Source organism: Dermacentor silvarum, chromosome 7 (assembly GCF_013339745.2).
Source record: "Dermacentor silvarum isolate Dsil-2018 chromosome 7, BIME_Dsil_1.4, whole genome shotgun sequence".
NCBI lineage: Eukaryota > Metazoa > Arthropoda > Arachnida > Ixodida > Ixodidae > Dermacentor > Dermacentor silvarum.
In genome coordinates, this window is record NC_051160.1 from 25,830,731 (window position 1) to 25,843,097 (window position 12,367).

General features: G+C 43.3%; 2 protein-coding genes across 2 annotated transcripts in view; one reads left to right on the top strand and one right to left on the bottom strand.

Moving 5' to 3' along the window:
* Positions 1 to 4,528, bottom strand: part of LOC119457765 (E3 ubiquitin-protein ligase synoviolin B-like) — a 30,281-nt gene extending 25,753 nt beyond the window's left edge. The window contains 3 exon segments of the mRNA XM_037719460.2: positions 4 to 156; positions 249 to 341; positions 4,083 to 4,528. Coding sequence (XP_037575388.2) covers positions 4 to 156; positions 249 to 341; positions 4,083 to 4,211 — 375 coding nt within the window. The 5' untranslated portion in view covers positions 4,212 to 4,528.
* A 310-nt stretch (positions 4,529 to 4,838) lies between these two features.
* On the top strand, positions 4,839 to 11,880 carry LOC119457767 (distal membrane-arm assembly complex protein 2). Its single transcript, XM_037719462.2, has 4 exons — positions 4,839 to 5,598; positions 8,117 to 8,337; positions 10,327 to 10,489; positions 11,557 to 11,880. The coding sequence occupies exons 1-4, from the start codon at positions 5,270 to 5,272 to the stop codon at positions 11,816 to 11,818; spliced, it is 975 nt and encodes a 324-aa protein (XP_037575390.1). The 5' UTR covers positions 4,839 to 5,269; the 3' UTR covers positions 11,819 to 11,880.
* The last annotated feature ends 487 nt before the right edge of the window (positions 11,881 to 12,367 follow it).

Here is a 12,367-nt window from a genome sequence, read left to right on the forward strand (position 1 = left end):
TACGTAATCGACTCTGTCCTCAGCCAGCCAGTGGAAACACTTAAGGAAGAGCAGGAGTGTAAATAGTGCCACGAATTTGGGGCTGAAGTCATCTCTGAACACGGTGAAGGCCAAGCACGTCTCGGTGACGGCATACCACGACCTCTCAATGAGGTGCTGGAAGGCAAAATGTGGAACTCGCTCAAGTAACAACATCACCACGCAGCTCTAGCTCGCAATAGCGATAGCTGGAGGGATTCCACACTTGCCTCCATTTCAGCTGCTCGCAGCTGTCCAAAGAAAACTTTTCGCATTAACTTTCCCATGAGAATCACGAACACAAATGCTTGGAGGTAAATGATCTGCAAGGGACGCAAACAGGAATAAGTATTAGGAAAAAGTAACAGCCTACATGCTGACACAGTCCTTACTTCAAAAGGGTTTCCCAAACACATTATCCAACACGAAATTGAAGATTTCGCCTTTCACAAGAACTAAAAGCAAAAATTAATCGCACCTAAATTTACAGCCAACAATCGCGTCCAAGTATACGTGCCATCCAAGCTATCCCTACTTTTGAGCTGGATTACTCAAAGAGGTGGACATTACTTGCACGAGAAATCAAAATTCACAATCAACTAATTTTTAAATTTTGATAATTAGCTTAATTACTTTACGGCACATACTGCAATTTACTATTTCCAGCCAGTGGCCTCGCAAAGCATATTCACTTGGAACAAATTTTTGGGATGACCTCGAGTTCAAGATATTCATTCCCAAAGCGTGTGACGAAAGACATTGGCATTCCAGTTACTTTTGTGCTTCAATGCACAAAATATTGTTTGGTTAAAATAGTAAGTGGAACAATAGTGCATTTTTACTGCAAGTTTCACAGCACATATCTAGAAACCCGTGTGATCCTCAGAATTCCTTCCAATTGGATATGCCTTACAAGCTAACCTGCTACAATTTGTGAATTGCAATACATACCATAAAGCAATTAATTAAATAGATGAGAGAAATTTTGTTTGGTCAATTATGCTTTTCAATTTCTCGTGCGAGTACAATGTCTGCTGCTTCGAGTAATCCAGCTCAAGGACTACAATTATGCCACCTGCCACAGGTGATTCTTTTTAAATTCTGTATAGTCTATGGAAATAACACCCTGTATACAGTGCGGTTCATTCATAATGAAGTTACATGTAAAAATAAATTGCATAGAATGATGACCTGCCTTAGAAACAATGACATAGCCAGGGGTGCCCCGCCGAGCACACTCCCCCCTCAAAATTTCTGCGTTAGTATGCAGCTTGCCCAGCCCCCCTTCCCCTCCCTCTTTGTCCTCAGTCAAGTAATTGAAGCCCCTCCACCAAAAAAAATTCTGCCTAGGCCACCATTAGCAATAACCACTTTTGCATTGACCCTGTACAAGAATAAATCAAAGTAATGATGTGATTATCATTAGATGTTGTATACAATGATCAAATTCTTGTCCTTGTAAAAAACATTTCTGAGGAAATCAACCAGCAAATCAAATATAATAGAGAACTCCACTATGACACTAGGGGACCGAATAATCGGAGATGGTTTTGAAAGCATGCAGTGCACAATTTTAGACAGTCCACAGCTCTGCTGTCAACTCAATTGAACCAACTGGATGAATCGTGCAAAATTTGTCTCAATTTCTATTTTCCACTGAAGCAAGTCCAGATATTCCTTTAGTCTGGTTAATATGTGACAGACATGATTTTCGTTACCCCCAAAAATGTCAGAGTGAAACATGTCAAAAATGTGAAGTTAAACTACATCAAATGAGAATACTGAGGATCAAATAAATAACATGGACATACTCCTCTAAATTCATTTGTAGCATTTCCACTTTTAGTGCGAAATTATTTACAATGAGGACATCGCACGAAATGCAGCAGTCTCAAAAGCCACTAACAGCACAAAGTAGAATCGCAAGAAACCAAAACATGCTTTTTCAGTGCTTTGAAGCAATACTGCTGTTGGTGGCCCCACAAAACTGAGTACAAACATACAATACCACGGCATTAGAGGCACTTTAAAATGTTCCTACAGGGAACTTAAGGGTCAAACACTATACCCAATGTTTTATTACTGTTCCCAATTAAGTTTCCACTCTGCAGTTTTCCTTCACTGCTGGATTATATGTCTTTGCCAATAGCCACGGGAGCCAGCTAAAACAAGTCATATAGCGTGAAAACACAGGGCCATAGGAGCACAAGGTGAGAATACGAGTGCCTGCTACCGCGCATTTCTTAGTCCACATTTTTTCACACCTTATTCCTTGTTCTAGCGTGTCTGACCAACTCACTCAAACCAGAGTTCTTCTACAGAAACGAGGACCGCGATGTCTCGGAAGGCGTGTCCCGAAATTGCAGCCTGGCAAGGTCGTGGGAAAAAAGTTTTCCATTCCTGCCTAAATGTACAAGTATTCGTGGTCAGCACTTTGCGTGGTCTTCACTTTCCAAGTTTCCCATGACAACCATGGTTGCGAAAGCTCGCAGTGCACGAAGGAGACGAGGATGACGGTGTGTGCCATTCTGCAGCCAAGCACAAGGTGACGGGTTCAATTCCTAGCTGCCGCATTCTAACAGGGGCAGAATGCAAAAAGACGTGTACTTGGATTTAGGTGCTTAGTTAAAAGAACCTCCAGGTGGTCAAAATTAGTCAAGAATCTGTCACTACGGCATCTTGCTTTGAAGCATTAAACCCCGCAATTTGATCTGATAAAAGTGTGCGTGCTTGCGTGTTCTTTTCAGGAACATATTGTGGTCATCAGACCAAGTAATGACACCCAGTAATGGTGACCACGTTTTCACACTTTGCAGGCCTTCATTAGAAGTGGTCTGCACTTGTAGTGGTAACATATAATTATGGCACCGAGTTCCTGCATTATAGACCGGATTATAATGTGCAAGCTCCCTGGCTGTATTACATGATACACACGTCAGTACGGCAACACCCACTCACAGAAAGTGAACGCCTGTTTTAGGTTAAATAAAGTTACTGAAGGCAGGACTTCACAGTCCGGCTGACCGTCACGCATTACTTTTTTTTTTTTTTTTTTTTTTTTTTTGCAATGGGAGGGTAATGCAATTACCCTGTCCTGACAGTCGCATGCCTTCCACCCAATTCCTCCCCAATAAAAAAAATGAAAAAAAAACGTGTGCCGCAATTGACGTCATAAGTGGCAACTCGGTGATATGTCGCTGCTTATGATACATAATCTCGCTATTACTTCGCAGTGCAGTTAAGGCAATCCAAAGGCAAGGTGGTGTGGCCGAGAGCTTTATTCAAGCCACACGAGAGTTTCGTTCAAGGCAATCAGACGCTGTGATGACGTACGTCTGCACGTTATGCGACACACCTCTTCATAGCGACTGGGGCAGAAAAACGATGGCCGTTCATTAAAACACCTAAACCGAAAATGCTCACTTGTGCACGTAACCAAGTTTGACCGATCATATTGAAGGTTTTTTTTTTTTTTTTTTTTTCTTTTCTTTTTGTGACACGGACGACACTTCATCGCAGGGGCTGTGCTCCTCCTCTTCGCCAGCAACAGGTTTCCCGTGGAGGAGCTTTTTTTCTTCATTCGACCAATAAAACTAAGAAGCACCTATGCGGACGTTGCTGCACCGGTCAACAGCTGACCTATTTGTCTCTTCCAAAACTACACTGACGGCTGCAACGCGACGATCAGCTCGATGGTTCGCTTCTCAAAATGCTCGAGGGAACATCGCCACACATTATACCGCGCAGCCAAACAGCTGCAATATTTCGAGCGTGATTCTAAGTGTGCCCGCGTACCGTCAGAACGCTTGTCGCGTCAAATACGTCTCCATAAACAACTCGTTAACCATGCACGAACAGCTGGCAAAAATAACCGCGGACAAGCTAACACGCAGGCTAGTCAAGTCCTCAAGACGCCGCTACAAGTAACCTAACACACGAAATCGAAGCAACACTTTTTTAATTATTATTTTTTTCCTCGCGTGCCAACCTGTTGACTTTTCCAAGTCACAGACAGCTAAGCGAAAACATTCGAGCAAAGGCTTACGTAGATCAACAGAACTCACCGCCATGCTGGGATTTGACTTGGTTAAATAGACCACAGAGGGATAGAACTGTTTCTTCTGGTAATAAGCATTGCCGATAACTGCAGTAGTTAGCACTACACTACCGAGAGTTAATAGGAACGCCCGCATTTTGCCGTTCAGTTTGTGCGATGCTTGCGGACCTCCAAAATTACATGATTTTTACGTCTGCTGGCAGCTTTCACTCCGCTACGCTAGATGGCCAGAGATGAACAAAACACAAGAAAAACATTCGACGCTCCGGGGTGACGGCTGGTGTTACAACTCGTGTCTCTTGGGGATTGGACGCTTTTACAACTCTTTTCGATGACAGCACTGCGCTTTACGTCGAAACACGAAGGCGTAGTCGAATGGAATTTAAACAATTTCTTCGAGCTTATCGCAACGACGCAGAAGTTGGCATCTCGCAGCAGTTGCGTCGACGCCCGCGAGAAACACGCTATGTCAGCAATAGGCCCTATTTTATCTCGTAAACAATTTTGCTGATTATATATATCACTTTATTAGTGAAAAATAAAATTTATAATTTTGCTCAAAACTTTGCACTCAAAGTCTAAAACCGCTAGCTACACGTGTTTAATAAATATGCTTTGTGTTCTCTTCATTCTTAATTTTTATTAACGCTCACAATTGTTTACGCTATTATAAAGTTATTTTGCAACGTTTACAATTTGCATTTTTATTTTTAAGATAAAGTCAAACATCGGCTTGACGACCGGCCTGGGCCGGCTACGCCGGCACCCACCGCTATTTCGACGTCCGCATACGCCTGCCCTCGGCGTGTAAATTTTCCTGTGCACAGGAAAATTGCATTGAGTTGGTCTTTATTCTACGACCATGCTATGAGCCGTGTGTGAACCGCGACTTGAGTCGTGTGTTGTTGTGACATGAAACTGTTCCTACGGTTAATTTACCGGTGGATGTCCTTCTAGTCGCGCTTCCTCGCAAAAAAGTGTTCCCTGTTTCGTTCACGCCGGTACTGGTGGTTATTACGAGTAAAACTCTGGTCAAAGCGGCCCCGCGGCTAGTCGTTTGGCGTCGTCGACGCACCATTCGACCGGTTTATTTCGAGAAACTGGACCGCCACGTTACGGCTGCGTTACGGTGTGGAGCTGTGTAGATTTCGGTGGAGCTCATCTTTCCTGGTCGACACAGGCGCGTGTCCGACAATGCTGCGACGCCTTCCCAGCGTGCTGGCGACCTCCGCTGTCGAAGCGAACCGCGGGATCATGTCGCTACGAAGCAATCGCTGCCTCAGCAGCCGCGGCGGAGACGTTGAGTGGGAGCGTAAGAAGAAACCGACGCTCGGCAACCCGAGTGACGACTACGTGGCCATCGACTCGGCGCCCAACGTGCTCGAGAAGGCGGGCTCGCTCTTCAAGGGATTGAGCATCGATTTCGCGGCCTCCTTGCAAAAGATGCCGGCCTACTTCACGCGGGAATCTGCCTTCGAGCGCAAGCTGTATCGAGAAAAGATGCGGCGTCTGTCTGGCCAAAAGTGCGTACGCTGAACTTGTCGTCGAGATGCGGTGGTCCTGAATTAGCGTTACTTTTTTGTTTTCGATCCCAAACCCAGGAGTTCGGAAGGTCACTGGCCTGAACATTTGGAATTAAAGGGATCCAATTCGAAAAAAAAAAAAAATGGACACACGCAAGAAAAATACGACAAGCGTCCGTGTGTATGTGTGTGTGTGTCCGTCTCATGATGTTGTTTAACCTACTCGGCCAAAAACGGGTTCTACTGAAGCGCGTATCACCTGTAATGACAGGGGAAAGCCAGGAGTGCTGTTACTTTCTCACCGTTTAATGCTGTTGGGCTATAACTTCAGTAAAGCTTCTAGTGCAAGTGGTCCCGATATTTACATTACTAGTTTAGTGGGCAAACTGCAATGTGTGGCTTAAAGAGAGTCATGCTACAAAGGTGGGCAAACAACCTCACAGAGCTCAACATCGCCTCAACCTCCAATGCGATTTGATGACTTCGTTCTCTCCCGACCTCATTCTTGAGCATGAGGTCGAGCCTCCTAGCACAACCTCATTTTGCGAGTCTGAGGTTGGGTACACTGTTCCTATGTAAACGTATTCCTATGCCTCTGACACAGGTACCACGAAGCCATGAAACTGCATTATGTGTGACGCATTGTGAATATTTTTTTCTTGAGTAAGGGTTTCGGCTGCACAACGTGCCATGTCAAGTCATCTTATGGCTTAAGTAACTATGCCAAAATGTAGACAATTGTACAAAAATGTGTGCATCAGAAGAAAGTCTACTACCTAGACACCACCAGTTCATTGGTTTGCAAGGATTACATATGCACCTAAGCAGCTATGAAACAACTTGACCTCAAAACTCAACCTTAACAAGTATTGGCTTCACTCAACCACAAATTCACACGTAGGTTGGGGTAAACATTGTTGACCTCACTCACAGAATTTCTAGCATTTGCGCACTTCGTCTCTCTCTGTGAGGTTGAGGTCTGAACACCGCTAGGTCGCCTATCCTTGCTGTTCTTGAGTATGAGAATTGCAATGCAAACGGACGGGACAAGCAAAGAACGCGAAAGCAACGTAGACGTAGTTCCTTACCTCGAAGCCACCACTATTGTTATTACAGGCGTAGTTTTTTTCGTGTCCCATTCATTTGTGCTGCAATTCTCGCACTCGAGAGCGATGTGCCAACTAGCCCACAAAAGAATTCTTCTGCACCTTCGCTGCACTAACCGAAATGTGCACGTTGGCTCATTATTTATAATGTTTTCATTTCATTTTCCATTCTTATTTTCTTATCCATCTCGTGATTTCCGCAGTGCTCACGAAAAGAAACGGGGATAACGGATAAGAAAGCACGCCGGACAAGCGCCGAGTCCCAACTACATCCTCTGCACTTCCTTTTCTGTTGTCTCCGTTCTTGTCGCGAGTGCTGCAGAAATCACAAGATTAATGGTACATACAAATTTGCTCCGTGCTTTTATCCTAAACTTTCCTTGTCACCCATCACACCGAGTGGCCAATAACAGCACCTCGCTTGTGTCCAAGTTAATGACAAAGGACAAAATTAATTGAAGACAAATTAGAACACTTGAAGCCCCTGATATGGCTGTAACTCATCTTCTGAACTGCAGACTCAAGAGAGCTAAGTTGCTGCAGTTAAGTAAGGAGTAAGTACTTGTATAGTGCAGTTCTCTGTGTATGCTGCGTGTATTTTCAGAGGCAGTGACATTAAGAGGAAGCTTTAGCTTGGGTCCAACTCTAATGCCGCCTATTCAAATACATGTAAAACGCAGAAGAACTTTTCTGAGATAACCAATAGGCCGATTTCAATGAAACTTTTTGCATTAGAGAGAGAAAGTGAAATTCTAGTGACTGTTGGAAGCGACATTTTGATTTTAGGCCTGAATCTTTAAAACAATAAAAATTGGTTAGGTGGAAAAAAATAGAAGCACGAAGTTTGCAAACTCGTACCTCTGCACCAAGAGAAGATATCACAGTTATGTAAACTGCATTCATTAGAGCATCCAAAGCGGACAAACTTGATGTATCAATTTATATCTTGCATAAATTTGTTACACTGTTTACCTGGGTTTTGCTAAAGTCCTACTCGCATATTAGTGGTCCATTCAAGAGCCATGTATAATACGTCAATTTTGTCAGCTTTAGATGTACTGTTAGGTGCAATTTGCGGAGTTGTGATATTGTTTCTCATTGCCAAGTTGTAAACTTGATAGTTCCGTATTCTGAAAATTTGCGATTTTCCACTATTTTTTAAAATTTATGGCCTAAATCAAAAATTTCGCTACCAACAGTCGCTAGATTTATGATGTTTCTTTTAAATGCAGCAAACCACATCAAATTTGGTGCAGTGGTTGCTGGAAAGAAAAAGCTATTTCTCCTTTCCCCACATATTTAGATAGGAGCCCCCCCAAGATAAAGCTTCCTCTTAAATGCTTGGGACAACCGCTGCCCCCGGTGCAATGGAACCTGTGGGTTCCTGACACATTTCTGTGATGCCCAATCAGATTCTTTGCAGAGCGCCACGGTATCCTGGGCGCCGATCTAGCAGCTGCATCGTTCCTCATCTTCCGAGGAGCACTTGTCAAGTTCCACGGTAACGACGAGTGGTTCAAGAAGCAGAAGGATGATGAAACGGGCCTTCCCGTGAAGTACGAGCCGGGCTGGGTCGTCGAAGCCATCGATGCCGCAAACGCCGAGCTCTATTACGAGGGCTTGGACAATCTTAGTGAGTGTCGAGATGTCACCGCATAGAGGACGTAGCACGTTTCACCCCGCTGTACTCGCTGGCATCAAATCATATTGGTGCGCCGCTGTGTGTTTGCAACGGGGGGGTGTTCGAATGAAGAAGTTTCTGAATCAAAGAAAAATATTCGAGGACAACCTCCAAATATTGAATGTTTTCTCATTTCTAAACAAAGTGAAGTACAGATTCGACACGAGTGGCTATGTGGGCTAGTTGGGATCCTAATTTGTGGTAGTGCGGGCACAACACAGAAGGCCCTGTGAGACGGCACACGGCGCTAACTTCCTACAACAACCTGTTTGGTTCAACTCTTGTCGTAACAACAGTTATCAGATTCAAATGCCATCATGTTGGAACAAAACGTGCTTGTAGCTTATGAGGAGCCCTATTTTGGAACAGTTCTATATTTTCATTGTTCCCGACCACCGAGTTGCATCCCGCCTATCACCATGATCAGCCACTGGGTAGGACGGCTGATAAGAAATTAATAACACTTCTTTAAAATCTCTACTGAAACGTTTCGTATGCTATTCCATTAATTCAACGTATTTTTCATATGCTTTTTGTATATTCCTACGGAATCTATATGCATTCTACGTAGATTTAGTGTACTTTTCATGAGAATCGTATGAAAGACATGTAATTATTGGAGCGTTTCAGCGGGTCACAGAACGTTTCAGTAGGAATAAGAGTTACTTGAATGTGTAATGTGCTTTCACAATATGTGGTAAATTCTACAGTTCTACAGAAGCCCGCTGTAATGTAGAGGAATTTTCAAAATAAAACTGTCGTCCACTCGACTCTAGCACAAAGCTACGAAGGAAGCCCAGATGGGTTTCTCAGAAAGTTGAATAAATGTTCATCCTTCCGTGGATCGAACTCGGTACCGATGCCTTTCTGTTTGTGGATTGGTATGTGCATGAGGGCAAGTGTATGTATATACCGGTGTGTTTCAGCGAACACTTTTAAAAAAATTTTAAAGTGGCAGATAGCTGTGGCAGATAGCGGAGTACTAGTTCATGAGCTGGTCTACTCGAAGAGGCAGACATTACTTGCACAAAAAATTGAAATGCATAATCAACAAATTAACAAAAATTGACTAAATTGAGTTTTTAATTTATTACCTAATAGCCCACATTGCATTTACAAATTCTAGCCGCAAAGTTCGCAAGGCGGATCCACTTGGAACAAATTCTCAGGATGACAGCAGTTTCGACATAATAATTCTCAAACTTTGCGGAGAAATGCATAGACGTTCCAGTTACTTTTGTGCTTCAATGCATAAAACGACGTCTTGTTGTTAAGAAAGTAACTGGAATGCCAATACGTTTTTCCGGAAAGTTCGGGAATTATCATCTCGAAACTGGTGTCATCCTGAGAATTCGTTCCAAGTGGATCCGCGCCTTGCGAAACTCCACGGCTATAATTTGTAAATTGCAGTGTGGGCAATAAGGTAATTAGGTAAAAACTTAATTAGGAATTTTTTGTTAATTTGTCGATTATGCATTTGAATTTTTTGTGCAAGTAATGTCCGCCTCTTTGAGTAGGCCAGCTCATAAACTAGAATTGTGCTATCCGCCACAGGCAACCTTTAAAAATTTTTGAAAGTGTTTGCTGTAACACCCAGTATATAGTTGAATGGGTGTCCTTTGCAGCTACCTGCTGCTGTCAACTGGGTGACAGTTTTCCCTTTTACATGCATTTACTATGTTGGTCATCACTAATTGTTCTGTGTCCCCAACGTTGAGCATCAGAAGAAGAATTGTACCATTGTCAGAAATATTAGTAAGCATTGAAAAATGTGCATGTTACTGAGAAAAACTTTTTTTTCTTTTTTTTTTTTTTCACCACTCGCTTTTCTTTCCCATCTAAAGCACAGAATCACAGCCTGCAATTAGTATTAAATGCATTGTATACTTCCTACTTGTTTCAAAACTATTGCATTCATTTTATTTTTTTCCTTGTCCCCAGTGTGTCTCGAGGGTTTGAAGGCTCTCCGGCTGGCTGGAAATCCAAACGTTGACGACTGGTTTCTGGACAGACTGAGCCAGTTCAAGGAGACCTTAGAACATCTGGACATATCTGGGTGCCCCCAGATCACTGAGCATGGCTTGGCTGTTCTCTACAGGCTGAGGTAAGGCACCACGTCCTGGGAACTTTCCGTAGAAGTCGGTTTTATTAAAACTGCATGAAGAATGCTGAGCTGCAGATTCGTCGCATTGTTGAGCTGCATCCGATGTGAAATTTTTTACTTGTCATTCTTTTTGAAAGTCCAAGCCCTCTGAAGTCTTAAAGTACTGGCAAAGCACCAGAGAAGCCTAAATGACTTGTTGTAATGCTTTTCTGAGCAAACCAGTTTTGGTAACCTGTAGGTGGACGTGTCATGACTTCATTCTACACCGAACGACACACTTGCACACATGCCGCGATCGCTGCAGCTGCCATATGCTAGCATAGCCAGAGGAAACGCATGCAACACTGTTACAATGCTGTTCGTCATGATTTCACAATAATGTTGGCGACACCTTGTCCGGCATTTCGAGACCTGCTTCAGTATCGAGTATCGAATTGAAATATGTTAGAAGTGTGTCTCAACCTTGATATACTTGCTAAATGCCACCCTTTTACATGCAAGAAGTTTGTGGTAGAGTTTATAAAACTCCGAAAATATTTATCAGTGCTCCTTTAAAGTGTTCTGTTTTACAAGCGTCGGGTAACTTTCTTCGTTACAGAAAAATTTCTGTAACGATGATTTTCGCAGAAAAGTTGCTGAACGATTTTTCGGCCATGGAGAGGATTGTGAGAACATGTCTGTATAATTGAGTGCCTTGAAACAACAGGTTCCAATAGGAAAACAAATGCTCTTGTTTATGCCAGCAGTACAGAAAACCCATTTAAGATGCCTGCTTCGTGTTATTGATTCAGTGAAGTAATACCTACATGATATGTTAATATAGTCAGGGCTTCACATCAAGTAAGTAGGGTTGCAAAGGGACAACTTCAAAACTGGACAGAAACTGTGTCTGCTGTATAGTGTGTGTTCCTCTCCAGTTTTCAAAGTTGTCTTTTTGCATAACAGCGTATACTCGAAAACAGTCACATACAGTGGCTTTTTGTGTTTGCCTGTCACACGGCTCGATGTGAATCACCATTGTGAGTCACCTTGGGGGCTCTCTTGGCGCATTCTGCCATTGCTCACAGGAAGTTGAAGACCATAACACTGGGCCACCTGTCTCATATCAAAAACCTCAAGCTGGTTGGCTTGATGCTGGAGGACGCCATACCTGGCTGCAAAGTACTTGGCATCAATTATTTCGAATCGGACACGTCATCTGAGCAGGCGAAGGAGCCGTCATCCAGAGAAGCCCACCTGAAGCCACAGGTGCAACCATTTCCATCGGCAGAAAAAACGGAAAACAATTTTAAAGGTTCAGAGACAAGAGCTGTTAAGCAGAGCACATAGAAAAGCTTAAGCAGTGTACATATTAGAAAAAAAATGCGAAATTAAAATTTCTCTTTGTTGAAGCTGTCCCGCTCATTTTTTTGCGAGTTTTACTGTGTGTACGTGAATCATCGACGTAGCACTCGGAAGTGCAACATTTCGACAGACTTGCCTGTTTGGGTGGCTTAATTATGAAGTTAATGCCTCCCACTAAAAAGTGGGATTTAAACACGGCATTTTGAAAATAGCTCAACTAATTCCTCGAGGTAAGATGACAGATGGTGGTGGATTGTAGGTGATCTGTAGCCTGGACGATCCAAGATGACTGGCCGCTTCACGTGTACTCATTTCCCGCATGGCTAGTGTTGGAAGTTACATAATCTCAAGAGTCGGACATGCGTTGAAGCGAGAGGCAGCCCGAAGCTATCGCTACTTGATGCCAGCATTCTTCATCACACCAACATTGTGACGGCGAGTGTTCGCAGTCATCGAGTGAGATCTGTCCATGTTTGCCTGTGCGTGCGTGACACTACGCTTCTTAGCTAAATTAGTAAGTGAAAGCTTACTGCA

Coding starts and splice junctions, on each gene's coding strand:
- LOC119457767 (XM_037719462.2), top strand. CDS start 5,270: ATGCTGCGACGCCTTCCCAGCGTGCTGGCGACCTCCGCTGTCGAAGCG. Junction 5,599..8,116: donor CGGCGTCTGTCTGGCCAAAA/GTGCGTACGCTG, acceptor ATGCCCAATCAG/ATTCTTTGCAGAGCGCCACG. Junction 10,490..11,556: donor GCTGTTCTCTACAGGCTGAG/GTAAGGCACCAC, acceptor CATTGCTCACAG/GAAGTTGAAGACCATAACAC.